Here is a 21925-nt window from a genome sequence, read left to right as displayed (position 1 = left end):
TAATAAATATATTAAAAGCAGGTGAAACATTGAATGTTCTAGCTTACTTCAAGTTTCCTTACAGTAACATCTCATGAGAAACATGGCATGAATTAACAGCAAAGTGAATGTGATTTTGATTCCCTATTTCTTTATTTTGGACCTCCTTGATAAATATATTATTATTTCTACTACAAGAAAGAAAATTTGTATATAGTCATTGATATCACCAAACTATGAATAACCCAGAATCTCAAAGAGTCTAGAATGATAAAATAAATGGTAAACACATGTCTCATTCCACAGCTTGTCATGGATGATTCAAAGAATCATATAGCAATTTGGGACTTTATACTTTAGAAGTGATCTTTATTCTGTTCCACATATTTGTTCATGTGTCAGGAAAAAAATAATTTTAAGGTAGGTAATAAAAATCAGATTATTTTTCACAAAAAAAAGATCACTGAGCGAGTCAGAGCCGCGCAAAAAAAAAAAAAAAAAAAAAAAAAAGATCACTGAGCCTCTTGCAATAAAGCATCAGAGACCTCCACTGTGCTTGTGCTTTCCTGGAGCAGTTGCAAAAACATGGCAGGACTCACAAAGACATTTGAAATAAATAGGCATGGAAACTACTGCCAAGCAGCAGAGAAACTGACAGGAAACTGTGGTCTTGAGTGGCTCTTGATTATAGCTACAGCTCTGGAGAGTCACACAAATATATCTGTCCATGTATCTAATATGTGGCTGTTAAAAAGAAACTTGATCTTCTAATCATCACATACAATATATAGGTTGCATACGTGTCTTAGTCTGCTTGACCTGCCATAACAAAATACCATGGACTTGGTGGCTTAAACAACAGAAATAAATATATCACAGTTGTGGAGGCTGGAAGTCCAAGATCAGGGGTGCCAGCATAGTCAGGTTATGGCAGATGACTTTCTTCTCACTATGTCCTCACATGGTAGATAAAGGAAAAGCTCTCTGGGGTCTCTCCTTATAAGGGCACTAATCACATTACAAGGGCACCACCTGCAAGACCTCATCTAACCCTAATTACCTCTCAAAGGCCCCATTTCTAAATATTATCACTCACGTGTTAGGGCTTCAATATATGAATATGGGGAGGAGGGAACATTCAGTCCATAACAGCATGTGTGTCAGTATGCCTTCTAAATGGACCTATTTTATCATATTAAGTTGACAAAATCCATCGTGTTAAGTATGCAATTCATTTGAATTTTGAAGAAGTCTCTTATTAAGGAGAACCAAGTATTAGACAGGTATTAAACACCAAGTATTAAACACCAAGTATTATCCAGGTAAAATGAAGATAAAAATGGAATCCACAGTAAAGGAAATGGAAGATTCTAATTCTAATAGGGAGAAACAATTATATACATTTTGGCAGCTACCAAACATCATGTACAAAAATTAAAGGATGACCATGGAGCAGTTGGCAAACTGAAGTAATGTGAATAACAAAATAATGAAAATAGCTCTATTGAGATACAAAAAATTCATTCTTTCTGGCCTTTCTTGAACACTATAAAGTTCAGTAACTATTTTCACTTTGTATTTCTTGGTTTTTATTATCTTGCCTTTTCTAGCCTATTTATTCTATTTCTTACAAGTTTCTTGGGCACTGGGGTATTTTTGTTTTATTTATTTTGTTTATCTCCTTCCCCAAACCCAGTACTGTTTAGTCCATATATTATGTTTTCAATAACATTCAGTAATTAATAACTTTGATTTTAAACTAAATGCTCCTAAGATTAGGGCCTAGGATAAGGAATGCAGTTGATACTTGCAGAGTGTCCATACCATCCACACAGAGAAAGCCAGAACTATAGCTGGAGAAAAGTTTATAACTAATTATTGCCTTTAGACTAAAAAAAGGATGACAATTCTCAGGAAATTAAAAGTAAACACCTGCTCTTATCACCTTGCACGTAAGGCTCAGAAATGCCGGAATTCGGGCTTCCCTGGTGGCGCAGTGGTTGGGAGTCCGCCTGCCGATGCAGGGTACACGGGTTCATGCCTCGGTCCGGGAAGATCTCACATGCCGCGGAGTGGCTGGGCCCGTGGGTCATGGCCGCTGGGCCTGCGTGTCCGGAGCCTGTGCTCCACGGCGGGAGAGGCCGCAGCGGTGGGAGGCCCGCGTACCACAAAAAAAAAAAAAAAATGCCGGAATCCCCTTTGCTGGATGCGGGACCATGAACATTGAAAACCAAGGAACTAGAGCCCTTTCTCTGTTCTTTTCTCCCTTCCTTCCTTCAAAAGGGTTTTATTGAGCACCTGTGCCAGACACCAAGCATACAAAGATAAACAAGGTAGAGCCCTTGTTCTCAAAGATCTGACATTCCAGTGAAGATAGATGGATAATCAGGGAGAATATGATGTAATCGGGAGGTACTCTGGAAATACAGAGGATGGGCACTTAAGTCAGACTGCAAGAGTCACAGAAAGTTTCCTGTGAAGGAGGTGATCTCTAGGCTGGGCCCTGAAGGACAAATAAATGAAGGTGGGGTGGCGTGGTAGAAGTAAGCATCAGTGAGTTGCCAGGCAGAGAAGCCTATTAAACTTTAGATATAAAGGTCAAGATCTTTAAATTTGCAGGGTTAACATCCTCATTCTCCAGCCATGCATCCTTGACACACAGCCCATCATAAAATATCAGTGATCCAAGCCCCATTTTCCCTAGTATGTCTCCTCAGAACTCTGCTGAACAGTGTCTCGAATTTTTTGCTTATTCTCACCTATAAACACTGAGAGAGATTTTGTCTTATGGAGTAAAAGGCAAGGTAGCCACTAAATGAACACTATGAGGCATATCTCTTCACTGCATACAATTTAGTATAGAACAGGTACCTATTTGCTTTGGAATATGACAGGATCCCATTTCATTCTTGCTATGTTTCTCATGTAACATTATCATACTCTGCTATAAAAATAGGAAGAAACCATTACTTTATATATATATTTTAAATCCAAAGAAAACAGCAAAACTTGGAACTTCCAAAGCTTTCAGCTATGGTCTCAAGAGTACAATGTTCATTCTTCTGATAATGGTTATGAGTTAAAATATATTTCTTATATTTACTAATATTACCCTTGATTAAAAATGAAGTGATTATGGTAGCATTCATGTTGGTTTTCAAAGAGCACACAGACCACTGAGTAGAATATACTTTTAAAATTTGCTAACAAGAAATTATACCTGTTTTTAAAATACATTCTACATTCAAAAAATCCTTTCCTCTTTCTACTTAATGATTCTGCTGAAAATTATCTACCATGCTGCCAGAAAAGAGCACAAAAGATTTCTGATTGAGCTTTGTTCACACTGAATGAGGTGGGAGGTGACACGGACCAAAAGAGCCAAGGACACAGAAGAGCCGGAACATCAGTTTTGAAGTTAGAAGATTCTAATACAAGACTCAGTTCTTCCTTCACTAACGCTTTTTCCTCATGTAGACAATAGGAATAATAACCATGGTCGATTAAAATGTTCTAAGATCTGAGTCCTTTGAAGAATGTAAAACATCACAGAATACAATAATCTAGTAATGTAAATGTAAAACTATTTTCCTAGGAAAATGTGGACAGTGACTTTTATGAAATTGCCCTAGGAAATCTGTTGGGTGAGTTAGACACTGGAATGGAAAAGTCCATAGGAAAAGGATTAGAGTAATTGAAACTGCAAATCAGTGAAAAATCAAGGGTAATCCCATGATCCCATAAATTCATTTTTTTGCAAGATGATAGAGGGTCCCACTTGCAATGACTTAATTTTTAATACATTACCAGAAGGACTCTGTATCCAATAAATGCCTTGGATATAATATAGAGAGAATAAAATGACTATATCATGCAGTTCATTTCTATATTCTTCACTTTCACGAAAAAAAAATTTTTCATTTGAAAATTACAAGTTTATTTGCCTCTAAGAAGAAAAAACAACAAACATCTCTTAGAATTATTCCTTGGATTTCCTCAAATACATCATAAGGTTAATTGCTGTATAGAATAAACAAACAAAAAAGACAAGTTAATACATCTGTAAGCCCTACACAACATTAAAAAGCCATTATGAGATATCTTTTTTAAAAGAACTTATAAAAATATTCTTTTCATTTCTGTTTTACAGCCCTTAAGAACAAAGAAGTATATATAAGACATTTAGAAATTCTCTAAAAGTGACTTAGAGAATAGCGCTAATCAGATGATCACAGTTGTAAAAAGACAACAGTGATTGGTTTCCTATTATATATGTACATAACATACATCTAGAAGGGGCTGGAAGGATGCATACCAGCTGCTGAGGGCGCTTTCCTCTAGAGAAGGGATAAGTGTGTCTGCAGGGGCCGGGAATGGTGACTTTGACATTTTGCTTTGAATGCTAATGTTTTATTTGAATTTTTGAAATAAGTATTACTCGTGTTAAAAACAAAATACAGAAAGGTGAACCACAGTAGGAGACATTTATGCTTACCCACGTCATCAGTACTGCTCCCTGACAGTGACTGGAATTCTGCAGTGGCTATAAGTGCTGTCTTCCAATTGTACATTAATCAAAATACAAAGACCTAGTAAATGTTTTCAGAAGTATAGCTTAATTCAATTATGTCTGGAATGTATCACCCATGTTTAGATAGAGGACAGGATAAGCATGTTTGAGTTCAAGTTCTCTAAAATGGCACGATGTGTTGCTTTGGCATGGTCACTCCTGATGGATTAATGTGACCAGGACAGGCATGATTTATCTTACTGAGTTGCTCCACTGCACTAGAAATGCTGCTCACCTTTTCAGGCCTTTTAAAAAAAACCTGTGTGACTTGTGTCTGAAAAAGCCCAAGAGGACGAAAATATTCAACCGTTTACTTGCTAAGTCGAGGCCAGTGCTCTTTAAAAAGCTGGCTCTTCCCCTCCCCTCTAATTACCTTACAATGCCTAAGCCACAACAGAAGGCATGTCAGCACATTTTATTTACATCCCTTGAGGAAAAATCCTCTTGATGTTTTCACTTCATACAGAAGATACATTTGCAGAAGGAAATATTTGGCAGTACTTCAGATGTTCACTGTCTGGTAATGCAATTCCTTTTCTTGATTATGGTAGTTTCTATAATGCTGTATCATTCATGTAGACCATCATACCCCAACTGACTGTATTTATTGACTGAACAGACATAATTTATGCAATCATCTGAACTGGTTAACCTTTTCTTTTGCTATAAGCTTAGAATCTAGCTATGGACTGATTTTAGGCTGAATTCTATTGTTGAAAGATGTCATGTTCCACTTGGCATACCTACAAAGTTGTCTTTCATTCAAACAGAAGAAGGTCAGCTGACCTGAATGAAGAACATTGGTAATTATAGGTAATTCACTAATATTTATCACGTGGTTTAAAGGGAATGTCAAAGTATCATGCAGACAAGTAACATGTCGATCTAAAACGAATTTTTTCCTTTTACTAATAGAATCAGATTCACATAATCTACAATAGCCTCCAAATAAGAATTCTGTTTGTGTAAGAGTCTTTATCTAAAAAATCTCCCAAATAAAAATGTACCCAGGAAGATGAAACATACACTTTCTTTTTCTTTCTACTAGTAGGGAAAAATCAGTGTGGCTTGATACCTCTAAATTGTGTTCTTGAGCATGTGAACAGCATCCCAGAAAAGATACAGGTTCTCAAGCCATTGAAAAGTCTATCAAAATTGCACAAAGTAACAGGTGAAAAGTCGCCTGTGGAAATATTTATAAAATAAATATGTTGGTTATTGTTTGGACTAACTCTCATGGGTGAAGCATTATCTTTCATAATATATAACCAATATATGGTCTAAAACTACACAGTTTGGAAATAGCCTATATCTATTGCTTATTCACAACTGTAATGAAAGAAAGAGATTGAGGAGGAGACAAAAAATAAAAATGCATTTACTCACTGTGTTAAAATTTGGAAACAGCCCAACAGCAGCAGAATTACTGTCTACTGGAAAAGACATAAATGGTTTGATATCCAGTGAAGGCTGCATCATCAGGGTAGGTGTGCGCACAAGAGCAGGAAGGGTAGTAGAGTGGCATGTACTGCCTGCCAAGAACAAAACAAAAATGAATTCAATTTCTTGCTCATATCCATCTCCCTCCCCAATTTACAGTGCAAAAACAAGACTGCTGAGCTGCAACCTGCAAGCAAGAGAGTTATGCTGGGAGTCAGCAAATGGCACAGGAGGAGAAAACACACTTAAAAAGGGTCTTCTTGCTCAATGTCTAAGACAGTGAAACAGAATGTGTCCCTATGGCAAAGGTCAAAGGCTGCTCAGACTCTGCTGAGATACATAGTACACAGATCCTGCTGGCAGGTGAGGCAGAATATCATCCTCTTGTTCACCAAAAATGTAGGACAGAGGAGGGGGGGAGCCTCTTGAAGCCGGATGCAATTTACTATTCACAATTATTGAATGGCTAGTCGGCGCATTTTATGCAAATCAGAGATAATTATAGGGTTTTTACCAGGGGAAGAAACCTTGGACTCTTATAGTTACTGTCCAATCCCAGGAAAGTTATCACTCAAACAATTTGTTCTCTTAAAAAAACAAACAGGGGGCTTCCCTGGTGGCGCAGTGGTTGAGAATCTGCCAGCTAGTGCAGGGGACACGGGTTCGAGCCCTGGTCTGGGAGGATCCCACATGCCGCGGAGCAACTAGGCCCGTGAGCCACAACTACTGAGCCTGCGCGTCTGGAGCCTGTGCTCCACAACAAGGGAGGCCGCGATAGTGAGAGGCCCGCGCAACACGATGAAGAGTGGCCCCTGCTTGGCACAACTAGAGAAAGCCCTCACACAGAAACGTGCCTCACACAGAAATAAATAAGTTAATAAACTCCTACCCCCCCCAAAAAAATAACAAAAAACCCCCCCCCAAAACCCAAACAAACAGAAAGTTGCCCTTAGTCTGGACACTGGAGAGTTAGAGAATCTAAAAGGGGTGATTTTAATCAGGGTACAGGCAGGGTTTTGGGGGACAGGGAGGATTTGGAACCAAATTCTTGACTTCAACTTTTATTTCTAAAGAGCCTTGTATTATTTTAGCAACTATCCTTTTAATAATTCATTAGCTGTCTTTACATATCTGGTGTAACCTGTCTGTAGGAGATTTAAAACACTCCTCTCCAGGGTAACATGCATTTTTCTCTAGCCTATAAGCTCTGCATACTGCAAATAAGTAATCGCTCCTGTAGGTGGCTCTCCAGGAGACAGGCTCTGATATGCCCTTTTAAAACAAAATATAACAGGCAAATTGAGATAAAATTCACCTACTTGAAGTGTACAATTCAATGATTTTCAGCATATTCAGAGCTGTGTAACCAGGACCACAGGCAATATTAGATTTTCATGATCCCTGAAAGAAACTCCATACCCACTGGCAGACACCCCCAATTCTTCCCAACACCTCCAGCTCTTGGTAACCACTAGTCTACTTTCTGTCTCTACAGATATGTCTATTCTGGACATTTCATTTAAATGAAATCATACAATGTGAGGTTGTTTGTGACTGTTTTCTTTTACTTGGCATGTTTTTAAGGTGCCTCCGTGTTGTAGCATGTATCAGAATTTCATTTCTTTTTAAAGCTGAATAATACTTCATTGTAGATGTACAATTTTTGGCTTATTTATTCATCAGTTGATTGGCATTTGGGTTGTTTCCACTTTTTGGCCATTATGAATAATGCTGCTATGAACATTCGTTTCTAAGTTTTTATGTGGCAACATGTTTTTAGTTCTCTTGCATATATACCTAAGAGTGGAATTGGGGATTGTTGGGTCATATGGTAGTCATATGGTTTAACCTTTTGAGAACTTCCAAACTGTTTTCCAAAATGGCTAAACCATTTTAAATTACCACCAGCAGTGTATGAAGGTTCCAATTTCTCCTGACATAACTACATAGGACCACAAATAACTATATGCCTAAAATTCCCTGCTGGCTTCAAGGAGAAATGAACAGTACGGGAAAATGCTCTGACTATTAAAATTTCCACCAGTCTTCTTTCACGGTGTCCCAGAATAGTTAAAATTTCTATTTCAATGGTATATTTTTTGGTAATGAATTTCCTTAATAAACTCTGCATAATATTTCAAACCATTCCAGAACATTACTCACAGTAGTGTTTAATGGACTGTCATACCTCATTTACTTTGATCCTAAAAACTGAAAAAAGAGAAGGGCATCTGAAGCATTTATCCGTAATGGCAAGTCTTTAGGTCAGCCCGTCCATTAGGGAATACAGAGTAGGACTCAGCCAAAGAGAATCAGCCAAAAGTATAGGTCAAACAGAATTTTTTTTTTCTTTTTCTGATGCCAAAGTAAATACTCTGATCTCAGCCTGGCATTCACATAACCACCCTGCATTTAATTACACATTATTCTTCTAACATTGCTAACTTCAGAGCTTGCAGGTCCAAGATGATATATTTTATCAATATGTCAAATGTTACAGAGGCATTTACTAAAATATTTATCTTAAAAGCTTTGCTTCAAAATCTTAGCTAAGGGACTTCCCTGGTGGTGCAGTGGTTAAGAACCTGCCTGCCACTGCAGGAGACACGGGTTTTATCCCTGGTCCGGGAAGATCCCACATGATGTGGAGCAGCTAAGCCCGTGCACCACAACTACTGAGCCTGCACTCTAGAGCCCGTGAGCCACAACTACTGAGCCTGCATGCCACAGCTACTAAAGCCCGTGTACCTAGAGCCCGTGCTCCGCAACAAGAGAAGCCACCGCAATGAGAAGCCTGCTCACCACAACAAAGAGTAGCCCCCACTCACTGCAACTAGAGAAAGTCTGTGTGCAGCAACGAACACCCAACACAGCCAAAAAAAGAAAAAAACAAATCTTAGCTAAATTGAAAAACAGGTATTTCTTATATTAGACCAATGGCCTTTTACTATTTACACTTATTATAATTGTCAAAAGTCTAAAGTCTAAAAGCATACAGTATACTTAAAGCTGCCTGTTAAAAAAGAAACAAAAGGCCTAAAATGGGGTCACTTGTGCTAGTTCCTAACCTAATTGCAGTTAGAACCTAGGAATGTAATCCTACTCAGGAATGTTATCCTAACCAGTTAATGTGGAATCTTCTGGTCAGCACCAGTGAGGCAACTGGTCATGTTAGCCCTCTCCATCCCCCAAAGGAAGAGGAAGTAATCTGCCACACAGACCCCTTCTGTCCCCCATAGATAGGTTACCTAAGCCTGAAATAATCCTTTTTGTTTACGACTTTCTTGTCTTGCCTTTAAGAATCTTTCCTCTCTGTAGCCCTGCTCACTGGAGGGGATGCTGCTTGATTCATGAATCGTTCAATAAAACCGATCAGATCTTTAAATTTTACTCAGTTGAATTTTGTCTTTTAACATTTCTGATGAACAAATATATAATTATTTTGCCATTGTAGGTCTCCCAAAGGGAAGCAAAATTCTTTCTCTAAGCCCACAATGGTGGCTCTGATAACATTTTAACACATGGCCCTGGAGAGCCTGCAAGAGTCACTTTGTACTAACAAACTCAAATCAAATAGAATGCAACATGGAACTTGACAGATTGCTCCATCAACAAAGGTCAGAATGTACAATGATCCCCCTTACCCAATCAAATCTCTAGGCTAATAAAGACAGGGCTTGAAAACTACTTAGCTGCCACCCTTCATTAGCATAAAAACTTAGCAGCTGTTTACCATCTCATTAGCATTTTAATGACAGACAATTTGCCATGTAAAACACAGATTGTTTTAAAGTACTGGTAGATCCTCTGAATAAATATAAATTATGGGGGGAGACCTTCAAGATGGCGGAAGAGTAAGACCTGGAGATCACCTTCCTTCCCACAAATACAACAGAAATACATCTACATGTGGAACAACTCCTACAGAACACCTACTGAACTCTGGCAGAAGACTTCAGACCTCCCAAAAGGCAAGAAACTCCAAACGTACCTGGGCAGGGCAAAAGAAAAAAGAAAAAACAGAGACAAAAGAATAAGGACGGAACCTGCACCAGTGGGAGGGAGCCGTGAAGGAGGAAAGGTTTCCACACACTAGGAAGCCCCTTCACTGGTGCAGATGGAGGGTGGGGGTGGGAAGCTTTGGAGCCGCGGAGGAGAGCGCACCAACAGGGGTGCAGAGGGCAAAGCGGAGAGATTCCCGCACAGAGGATCAGAGCCAACCAGCACTCACCAGCCTGAGAAGCTTGTCTGCTCGCCCGCTGGGGCGGGTTGGGGCTGGGAGCTGAGGCTTGGGCTTCGGAGGCTTGGGCTTCAGAGGCTTGGGCTTCGGCTTCCAGGAAGAGGACAGGCGTTGGCTGTGTGAACACAGCCTGAAGGGGGCTATTGCGCCACAGATAGCCGGGAGGGAGTTTGGGAAAAAGTCTGAACTGCTGAAGAGGCAAGAGATCATTGTTTTGGGGTGCGTGAGGAGAGGGGATTCAGAGCACCGCCTAAATGAGCTCCAGAGGCGGGCATGAGCTGCGGCTATCAGCGCAGACCCCAAAGACGGGTGTGGGACGCTAAGGCTGCTGCTTCCGCCACCAAGAAGCCTGTGTGTGAGCACAGGTCACTATCCACACCTCCCCTCCTGGAAGCCTGTGCAGCCTGCCACTGTCAGGGTCCCGGGATCCAGGGACAATTTCCCTGGGAGAACGCACGGCGCACCTCAGGCCGGTGCAATGTCACACTGGCCTCTGCCGCCGCAGGCACGCCCCGCATCCATACCCCTCCCTTCCCCCGGCCTGAGTGAGCCAGAGCCCCCGAAGCAGCTGCTCCTTTAACCCCATCCTGTCTGAGCGAAGAACAGACGCCCTCAGGTGACCTACACGCAGAGGCGGGTCCAAATCCAAAGCTGAACCCCGGGAGCTGTGCGAACAAAGAAGAGAAAGGGAAATTTCTCCCAGCAGCCTCAGGAGCAGCGGATTAAATCTCCACAATCAACTTGATGTACCCTGCATCTGTGGAATACCTGAATAGACAACGAATCATCCCCAAATTGAGGCAGTGGACGTTGGGAGCAACAATATATATTTTCCTTTTTCTCTTTTTGTGACAGTGTATGTGTATGTTTCCTTGTGTGATTTTGTCTGTATAGCTTTGCTTTTACCATTTGTCCTAGGGTTCTGTCTGTCCTTTTTTTTTTTTTTTTTTAAATAGTTTTTAGTGCATGTTATCATTGGTGGATTTGTCTTTTGGTTTGGTTGCTCTCTTCTTTCTATTTTTTTTCTTCTTTTTAATTACTTTCTAACATAGAAGGGAATCCCCATAAGGTTAACAGCTGATCTTTCAGCAGAAACTCTGCAAGCCAGAAGGGAGTGGCAAGACATATTGAGAGTGATGAAAGAGAAAAACCTACAACCAAGATTATTCCACCCAGCAAGGATCTCATTCAGATTCGACAGAGAAATTAAAGCCCTTACAGACAAGCAAGAGCTAAGAGAATTCAGCACCACCAAACCAGCTCTACAACAAATGCTAAAGGAACTTCTCTTCCTTCTCTTTAGCAGGCAGGAAACACAAGAGAAGGAAAAGACCTACAATAACAAACACAAAACAATTAAGAAAATGGTCATACAAACATACATATTGATAATTACCTTAAATGCAAATGGATTAAATGCTCCAACCGAAAGACATATCCATTTCCACTAAGATCAGGAACAAGACAAGGTTGCCCATTCTCCCCAGTATTATTCAATATAGTTTTGGAAGTTTTAGCCACAGCAATATGAGAAGAAAAAGAAATAACAGGAATCCAAATCCGAAAAGAAGTAAAGCTGTCACTGTTTGCAGATGACATGATAGTATACATAGAGAATCCTAATGACTCTACTAGAAAACTACTAGATCTAATCAATGAATTTGGTAAAGATGCAGGATACAAAATTAATGCACAGAAATCTCTTGCATTCCTATACACTAATGATGAAAAATCTGAAAGAGAAATTAAGGAAACACCCCCATTTACCACTACAAAAAAAAGGATAAAATACCTAGGAAAAACCTACCTAAGGAGACAAAAGACCTGTATGCAGAAAACTATAAGACACTGATGAAAGAAATTAAAGATGATACCAACAGATGGAAGGATGTACCGTGTTCTTGGATTGGAAGGATCAACATTGTGTAAAGGACTCTACTACCCAAAGCAATCTAGAGATTCAATGCAATCTCTATCAAAGTACCAATGGCATTTTTCACAGAACTAGGACAAAAAATTGCACAATTTGAAACACAAAAGGCCGCTAATAGCCAAAGCAATCTTGAGAAAGAAAATGGAGCTTTGAAGTAAGTCAGAAAGAGAAAAACAAATACCATACACTAACACATATATATGGGGAAAAAAAGGTTATGAAGAACCTAAGAGCTGGACAGGAATAAAGACACAGACGTAGAGAATGGACTTGAGGACATGGGGAGTGGGAAGGGTAAGCTGGGATGAAGTGAGAGAATGGCATGGACTTATATATACTACCAAATGTAAAACAGACAGGTAGTGGGAAGCAGCTGCAAAGCACAGGGAGATCAGCTAGGTGCTTTGTGACCACCTAGAGGGGTGGGATAGGGAAGGTGGGAGGGAGACGCAAGAGGGAGGAGATATGGGGATATATGTATATGTATAACTGATTCACTTTGTTATACAGCAGAAACTAACACACCATTGTAAAGCAATTATACTCCAGTAAAGATGTTAAAAAAAAATATATATATATATATATATAAACTATGCTTTCATCAATTCCCTCACCTCAACCTTGCTGTTTTCACTTTTAATACCTGCTTTTTAATATCACTTCACCAAAACTGATTGCTTCAAAGGACGTTTTTGCAAGTGGAAAATGAGTGGGAATAAACTGCACTTTTTCCACAGGTTAGTTTGGGCTTTGATCCCTCTGTCACCTTTTCCAGATTTTGCTGCTGCTGTTGCTGCTGGGGAATATTTCTCCTCACCTCGGGATGCCCAAAAGTCAGTGGGAGATACAAGCAGATATTGGAACAAAATGCGTTGCACCCTGAAAGAAAATGCTTAATCTCTCTAAAACTCAAGGACTCACTGAGGAAAAGAAGATTGAAAATATGAGTAGGTATTTCAACACAAAGGGTGGTAAAATGTTCCCATTACATTGCTGTTCTCGTGGAAAAGAGCCAACCCTCTGTCGTTTGTACCAAGGATTTGGCAATATTATGTAAAATACTTCCTATATGTATTTCTGTTTCAAAGCATAGGATGTAATCTTGTATGTGGCATAATAAATTGAGTCATAATAGTTCTCCACCTTATTTGAAAATAAGGCTTTTTATATCAGTTAATGTATATATATTTATGAAACTCCCTGTACTAAAATTAAACACACATGTACAAAAATGCATACCGCAAAGATCTAACAGTCACCACTCTCATTATGGAAATTCCACACATCTGTATATTCTCCCATAAGCATGTAATTAACCTTCTCCCATAAATTTCATTTTGATGGTAAAATCCAAGTTGTATTCATCTACAGCTATGAAACCAACAATATGTGAAGGGCAACTCACCACTATGGTCATAAAGAAAACTATTTTTCAGCCAACTGCCTCTGTAACATAATAGGTGCCTTACTATGTCAGTGGATTATGTCATAATCCAGCACAATAAAACCTCCATTGAGGACCAGGTGACACTTGAAATGATTGCTGTAGTCCTGAGCCTAAGGAATAGACCTTTGAAGGTCTACTTAGGTTATAACTTTGAGGCTTTCTTTAGGTACCAAAACACAAACAAACAAAACACCTCATTCTTAGAAAGGAGAGTATGCCAAAGTCACAGAAAATCTGCATGGAGAAGCATTTTCAGAATGAGATCAAATGTGCATACAGTCTACAATATATCCTGCGGCAGGAGTTTCTTCCAATGCCGTTATTATGTATGTTTGCTTTAGGGGGTACTGAAATAAAAAACTTCACATACTATAAAAATCTATTAGGCAGAGACAATGTCGATTATAGAACTCCCAAAGATTTCTTTAAAGAAATTAAAATGAGTGGCATTTCAGATTTTCCACTAAACTCAGATTTCTCTTTTTATTGCTTTTCCAGCTTTGTTGCGCCTTATACGGAGTAACTTTCCCTCTTACCAGACAGTCACCAACCAGCATCTCCTCCACCCCTTCCCTCACTATTTCCATTTTTATCCGTCTGCCGTGTGAGAAAAACAAGAAGCGAAGTGTGGGAGAAAGGTGAATAGTTTATGTGACTGATAAAGGGTTGTGCTTCTGAAAAGGCCACACAACATAATAACAGAGATAACATTTTTATAGTGCATATACCAGGCACTACCCTAAGCACATTACATATGCATACACACATATAAGTATATAACATTTCCATATATACTCATTTATATATAAAAAATTATGTATTTATATCATTTTTATCATATATCATTTATATGTTAATATTATATATTAAGTGTATAATCATTTCTGTATATTGAATGAGTATATGTACAAGTACATATACAAATATACTTATAATAACCCGATGAACAAGGCCCATTTTATAGATGACAAACTGAGGCACCAAGAGATTAAGCCCAATTTCATACAGTTTGTACGAGGACGAGTCAGGATTCAAACCCAGGCAACCTGACTACTTAATTCTGCTTTTTACTACTATGCCATGGTAACCAAATTGAATATCTGAAAATACCTCAGTTACATACACACATTCTCTAGCTGTAGATAGAAACATTTTACTATCAAACTAAGAGATTTAAAATGTTGGATCTCCTTTGCAACTGGGAATCCGTTAAAACTTTCATTTGAGCTTAATGTAGTATTGATGCTGAGATAACTAAAATATATAAGATTTTTTTAATGCTCTATAAGAATATATTTATCTAAAAATAACCTTCCCTAAATAATAGTATTATTTAATTCAGTAAACACTTATGGGGGACCACCTGTTCAAGGCACAGTGCTGACAGTTACAGGGAGTATAAACTGAGTCAGACAGAATTTATTTTACTTACTAAGAGAAGATAAGAAAATAAAAACTACCATTTAGTGAGATTCTACTCTATGCCAGGTACTGTGCTAAGTGATTTGTGTCCCTTATTTTATTAAATTATAACACAATTCTATGAGGTTTGTATTATTATTCCCATTTTACAGTTGAGAAAGGTAAGGCTTGGAGAGATTAAGATCACAATATATGGTAGGGTCTGGGTCCAAACTCCTGTTTGTTTGACTCTAAAGCTCATGCAATCATTCCAAAAAGTAGGCTATTTATAAAGTTGTTACATGAAAAAGAGTCTATCATCAAATACATATAGAAAATGTTGGTTTCATGGAAGTTTGAAGTGGTTTTTTTCTGTAAAACCTCTTGGAGCTTTTAATTTAGTAATGGGTACTGTGAATGTCTAGGCAGATATAATTTCTACCCTCAATTTGAGAAGGAGTCAATCCTTTTTATTTTCATAGAGGTCTGGGATAACCATGATACTATGGCATGTCCTTCAGGCTGCTGTCTTATACACATGAAAAGCACCAATTCAGGAGAAAGCAGATGACTTTCAGGTCCACCACTTTCTTGTTATATGACCTTAGACAAGTGATTTTACTTCTATATACCTCTATTTTCTTTTCTATAAATTGGGGAAAATACGAGGACCTGCATTATAGGACTGGTAGGAGAACTAACTGAGATTTTTCTATACAAAGTACTTAACCCTGTGCCTGGCACCTAGCAAGTGTTCATTAAGTTTCTGTTACTGTAGTTATGAACTATTCCTACCCCTGTGACACTATGCCATATCCCTGGAAAGCATAAATAGTTAAATCCATTAATACTTATAAAAGGCAGGATATGTCAGTCGTCATATATTATCAACAAAATTTTAAGGAAGTTCAAGAGAGAAAGAAATTAGATCTGGTTAGGAGCTGGGTTCATAAATATTTCCATAGGTGAACTATCTCTTAAGACAAGCCTGAGGAATGGTTAGTATTTTGAGAGGTGGGTATGGGAGAATGGTGAAGGGAACTGCATAAGCAAAAGCATAGAAATATGGAATGTATTAAAATTTAAAACTTGTTCAGGCACTCAGGAGTTCTTAGTGTTTCTGGATCAGAAGGTAAACAGTAAAGAGAAAAGCAGAACATCTTTGTGACCTTGGAGTAAGCAAAGGTTTCTTAAATAGGAAACAAAAAGTGCTAATCATAAATGAAAAAAATGACAAATATACTCTATTAAGAATACGAATGTAAGGATAAGACATGATCAAGGGAATGAAAAGGCCATCCAGAGAGTATGAGATGATATTCACAATATATGTATTTTGACAAAGGGCTTGAATCTAGAATAAAGAACTCCTACAGATCAGTAAGACAAAGACAACGCAGTAGGAAAGTTGGGCAAAAGACTTGAATGGACACTTCACAAAAGTAGATATTAAAATGGCCTGTAAACATATGAAAAAGCACCTAACTTCATTAGTCATTAGGGATATGCATTAACCTATGAGATATTGCTACATACCCACAAGGATGGTTACAATGAAGAAAGACAGAGATTACCAAGTGCTGACAAGGATATGGAGCAACCAGAGCTCTTATCTGAAGTGTAAATTGTTATAACTACGTTGAAAAACGATTTAGCAATGTCTACTAAAACTGAATATACACTTACTCTATGACTCAGCAATTCTATGTCCAAGTATATAGCTAACAGAAATGATCCGTATGAGAAAGTTCATAGCAATACTATATATAATAGCCCCAAATTGAAAACTGGCCAATTAACTAATCAACAATAGAAAGAACAATTCTGGTATCTTCACACAACCTGACATTCACATAATATGGAATACAGCAATAAGATAAAATGGTATATGGTGATGTGAAGCAACGAATAAACCTTGTAATGTTGAGAAAAATAACTAAAATAAACGAACATACATCAACACGCTATATGATACCATTTATTTAAAGTACACAATCAGGCAAAACTAATCTATGCTGTTAGTTAGGATTATGGCGATTTTTGTAGGAAGGGTAGGATGAGGTTAGGGTGCAGTGACTGGAAGGGAGCATGAAAGGGACTTCTAGGATATTGGAAATGTTCTTTTATTAGATCTTAGTGCTAGTTTCACAGGTGTGTATGTGTGTATACATTCATTCAACCGTACATTTATGTGCACTTTTCTGTACGTTACATTTCAATAGAAATTTTTTTAAAGTGATATAGTCAATGTTATTAACTTTAGTAAACTACTTTGACACATAGAGGCAAAATTCCTCAACAAGAAGAACATCTTGAAATACTCTCAAGTTTGCGTAATTTTAAGATAAATATGTTTTCTTAAGTTCTTTTTTCTACTGCCAGCTTGATTTTGCTCAAAATGATTTGTGAGAAAATAAAAGTTCCCTTTAATGCTGATATTTCCTTGCTGCACTTCATAAGTGGCTAGAGGAGACTGACAGAGAATCCAGGGATGCCAAAGAGAAAAAAGTATATCTAGAACTCTGAGTCTGTAAAATCTTAACAATTGGCAGTTTTGTGCCTGAATCTCCCTCGGGGCAGTTCAGGGTTCCCTCCAAAGTGCTCCAACAGCAGCAGCATTCTGGCAGAATGTTGACTTTAAAAATAACTTCTTCTGAGTACCACCCTGAAGTTTATAAGCAATAATGAAGTGCTGCATCAAAAACAGCAGTGAAGCCACATCATGATTTAAGCCACAATGTCCTTTGGGTTAGTGGTAATATGCCAGCTTTTACACAAATTGTTGAATCTTTCACTAAGATGCAATGAATGACTTTTTGGGTGTATAGCAATAGAATACATAGAACCCAGTGGTGGTTCATTTATATCTGAATATTTTGTCCATGCACTGTTTCTTATATTTAAATGTTGAAAAATGGGTAAGATTTATTTACTATAGAGTACAAAATACAGTTTGATTAAACATGTGTCATACTTCCTTAGCTGCAATCCTTTTTTAAAGCAGCATTGAAAAATCTGAGAATTTCAGAATTTAAGTAAAGAAGATAATTGGTTCACAAAAAAGTCTTAAGAACCAATTGTCTTCTTTAAGCTGAATTTAAATAAGTTTCTCTCTGTTACAGTTTTCTTCACTTGTAACCCAATATTATTAAGCATGTGCGTGAAAAGAAGGAAACTCAAAGAAGAGAAAATAGAGTTCTGACAAATGCTTTGTCAAGTTTTTTGAAATAGTTTTTAATACACCTAACTTATCAAAAGGGAATGTCATGTGCTTAGTTCCTAAATTACTAAGTCTTTAGAGAAGCCAAAATTATCTCCAGACAGGGCTTTACTAAAATTGTCTGAGGTCGAGACTGGATTGGGAGGTCAGGAGCCTGACGAAATTTTCTGGCAAAAAGACGTAGGGAGATGGTCTTGAGCTACATTTGCCCAGTGACTTCTGTCTATGGCATCAAGATGCTTTCTTGAAATCTGACGCCTCTTTTGGTTTCAGAGGAACTCTTTGCTCTCCCTTTACAGCATGCTAGGGACATAATGGCAGTATGACTTATTTTAGAAACCTTCCTAAAACTACAGACTTTCCTAGGAAAGAGAACTATGTTTCTCAAACTGCTGAATATTTCTAGAGGAACTATAGTTTATAAAATTTTAGCAGTAAACATAATTTAGGAATCCACCTTTCATCTTATATGAGAAAAATGGGATTAGGAGAACTTAATCTAGCATGGTACCTGACTGATGGTAGGAATCCAATTTAGAGCTCATTGCCTAGAGATACTATTTCAAATACTTGTCTGTACAATCAAAGATGTACAAGAATCATATATTGAAGTCTTTATCTTCTTTAAAAATTTAAGTAGATTAGTATTTAGTCTGTTTTCTTTTTGTATATAGACTGAAATTTAGAAGTACTCATTTTTAAATGAGATTTTAATTTTAATGGTTTTATTAATATGAATACTAGAAGAAATTAAATGAAAGAGAAAATCTAATGTGGCCAAGAGCCAACATTCTTTCCCTTTTAAAAAGCAGCAGCAGATTGATTACAACACCTAATTTTAAATAATTATTTTAGTATTCCCAATGGGGAAAAAAAGAGAGAAGCAAAATTTATTCAAACTATGCTTTTAACCATACTGTTTGGATCAATATAACTAATTCAAATAGCTTCACAGGAGGAGGTACACACATTTCTGTTGGTGGCTTTTATACCAAAGTTCTATCAGAAGTGTAACAAAAATGCTATCTGAAAAGACACATTTTTCCAAGCAATGGCAACTGAACTTCTACTGGAACAGATGAAAGAAGCAGGGCCTTACGGGGACAGCTCACAGGAAGGGGCTGCACACAACAACTCAGGAGGTCAGCACACCCAGCTGCTGCTATAAATTCTAGCTCCGGGACACCAAATGTTTTGCCCCCTAGTTTCAGAGAATTTCAGTTTTGCGTTCAGTGTCTAGGCTGTTTACATTTAAGAACCAAAGATGGGGAAAGAAAAGAAGAATACTGGTTTACTTAACGGTCCTTTTAAAAAGATATTTTTCTCCCAGAAACTCCCCCACTTTAAAGAAACAAAGTTAATATTTGCTCTGCCAGTGTTCTCTACTCCCACCTTGGTAGAGAAAAGAGGTTTCCTTAGCTTAAATATTAACCAGACATTTCAAAGCTTTTCAAAAGCTGTTGCCCATGTTAAAAAAAAAAAAAAAAAAGTAATAGGCTCCTAGAAAACACAAAATGGGAATAAAGAGTAAAAACTGTGTTAAAATCCTCTTCCCTTTTTGCATGCGTATCTCATGACCACCATAATTATAGTGCACCATAGACAATTCAGAAAAAATCCTAGTGGAGTATTATAATGATTACATAGTGACTGTCATAGACGAGGCCACTCTTGGTCCTCTATCAGCCAAGAAGCCATTTTTATCCAGGAGCAGTAGAGATGGCTCCCACCTGGCAGCCAGGGCTGCTGTGCAAGCAGCATGAAAGCCACCATTCCACCCCTGTGGAAACCTGGTATGGGGTGACAAATCTGGCCATGCGAGGGATAGGGTGAGCAGAAATTGTGGGTAATGGGGAGACAGTGGGGTTAGAATGGGGAAAAGGATGAGGCGGATTTGGAGAGGAAAGGAAGAGTGGTGTAAGTTTGGCTGAATTTTGCCAAGTGGACTAGAATTGGCACCAATGCCTTATTTGGAATTTCCTAACATCTCACTCCTAAAATGATTTTCTTCTTTTTCATCTTCAATTGTTTGGCAGAAATCTGTATGGAATGAAGTAGACCAGAGCAAAAACGGTATCAGTAGGAACAACCTAATTAAGCAGGGCATCTAAGTCCTTCAAACAAAGGAGCTGGGCAACTGGGAGACACCCTTATCCTGAGAAACACGGAGAGCCTTGTGACCCAGGGATGCTTGCACTACAAAGGGTCTTTAGTGGGTATTAAACAGAATGGCTAATCCCTGGCCTGGTTTCTTGGAACTCTGCCACTGTCCTGACATCCTAGAAATGGATGCTACTTGCTTCAGTCATGCAGGCAGCTTCTGGGGCACTAGTGATATGTAAAACAGCATCAGATAAGGCCCTCTGGTGAATGCCCAAGGATTTTCTGCATTGGAAGTGATTCATCATAAATGATTGTGCCTGTCCCTGTGTATCATGTTTATTCTTGCACCTTTATAATGTTTTTATTCTTTGGAATTTCTTTTTGGCTTCCCAAATGACTCCTTCTCATTCCCCCTGTGAACACCAAAAGTCAAAGACATAATGATTTTTTAATAAGGAGCCGCATGGAAAGCAGAGAATTTAATCACAGCACTCATCATTTTCCTTTTCAATGATTTGCTTTCTAAGGCAACAAAGGAATGGAAATATTTTCTTTTAGAAGAACATTTGTTTTCACTCTTGGCCTCTTCTGAACTTCAAACAGCCTTTTACGCTCCCTTTGTTTTAAAGGAAACAAATGGAAAGCAAACATTCATAAAAGTGGACCTGGTGCTCAACACATTTAATATGACAAAGTGTGTTGAAATTTCAGTTAAAGAAAATGCAAAAAGAATCCAAAGTTCTCAAATTGCACAATCTCTATTTTCAAACTCTGATTGACTTGTGTCTCTTTTCTCTAACACCCACTTCCTCTCTCTCTCTCTTTTCCCGCTCTGTGTCCCTAGTTTCCCGCATCCCACCTGTTTCTCTTTTCTGCCTCTCTCATCTCTCTTAGCTCTCTGATGTCTCTGGCATTTTCTGTCTCTGTCTCTGTATGTGTATGTGCCTGTCTGTCTCTCTCATCTCTTCGTCTCTGTCTCTCACCACTAAATACTGCTGGGGAACTAGAAAGCACTCTTAAAATTTGTCATTTGCCTTTTTTGCAGCTATATTGTATTAATTTCATTTTCAATATTTGCTTCTATAAATCAGAAGATTAATAGCAAGACTTTGCTAATATCAGGATGAGTTTGTCCCCATAACAAGATAAAACAATTAAATTAAGGCCATATCTCCAGTTATGTCTCAAGCCGTCAAGTCAGTTGCAACAACTGAGCATTGTTTCACATGTGCTTACATGATAGTGCCTGCCACCCGCATGACAGAATGGGGCAAGTTAAGAACTTAAATCCACCATAGAATTTAATGGTATATTTTTACAGAAATTCATCATCAGTGTCCTGGGTTATACAAATTCTATAACTTTTCATCGAGGAGCACAAGGTGATTTTACGTATATTAAGTAGACTTCAAAACTGTTACATGGCTTACGATCATCCCACGTTTTGCTGATGAAAAAATGATGCTCAGGGATAAATAATTCCATGACAAAGCATATATACAAAATGAAGCCAATTATGGACCCAGGGCTAGAAAAAAATTCCTTCCAAAATCAGGTACTAGCCTAATAAGGATAACGACACTGAGCAACAG

General features: G+C 38.2%; 1 protein-coding gene across 2 annotated transcripts in view; it reads right to left on the bottom strand.

The window, feature by feature from the left end:
- The window catches only part of ZNF385B (zinc finger protein 385B), a 300716-nt gene that overhangs the window by 77726 nt on the left and 201065 nt on the right, over positions 1 to 21925 (bottom strand). For both annotated transcript variants that reach the window (XM_024766608.1, XM_024766618.1), the window contains one exon: positions 5936 to 6081. In XM_024766608.1, coding sequence (XP_024622376.1) covers positions 5936 to 6081 — 146 coding nt within the window. The remainder of the gene's footprint in view (positions 1 to 5935; positions 6082 to 21925) is intronic.

Source organism: Neophocaena asiaeorientalis, unplaced genomic scaffold (assembly GCF_003031525.2).
Source record: "Neophocaena asiaeorientalis asiaeorientalis breed wild unplaced genomic scaffold, Neophocaena_asiaeorientalis_V1.1 scaffold113, whole genome shotgun sequence".
In the NCBI taxonomy this organism is placed as follows: domain Eukaryota; kingdom Metazoa; phylum Chordata; class Mammalia; order Artiodactyla; family Phocoenidae; genus Neophocaena; species Neophocaena asiaeorientalis.
The sequence above is the reverse complement of the archived record's forward strand: the minus strand, read 5'-3'. Positions and strand labels throughout refer to the sequence as shown.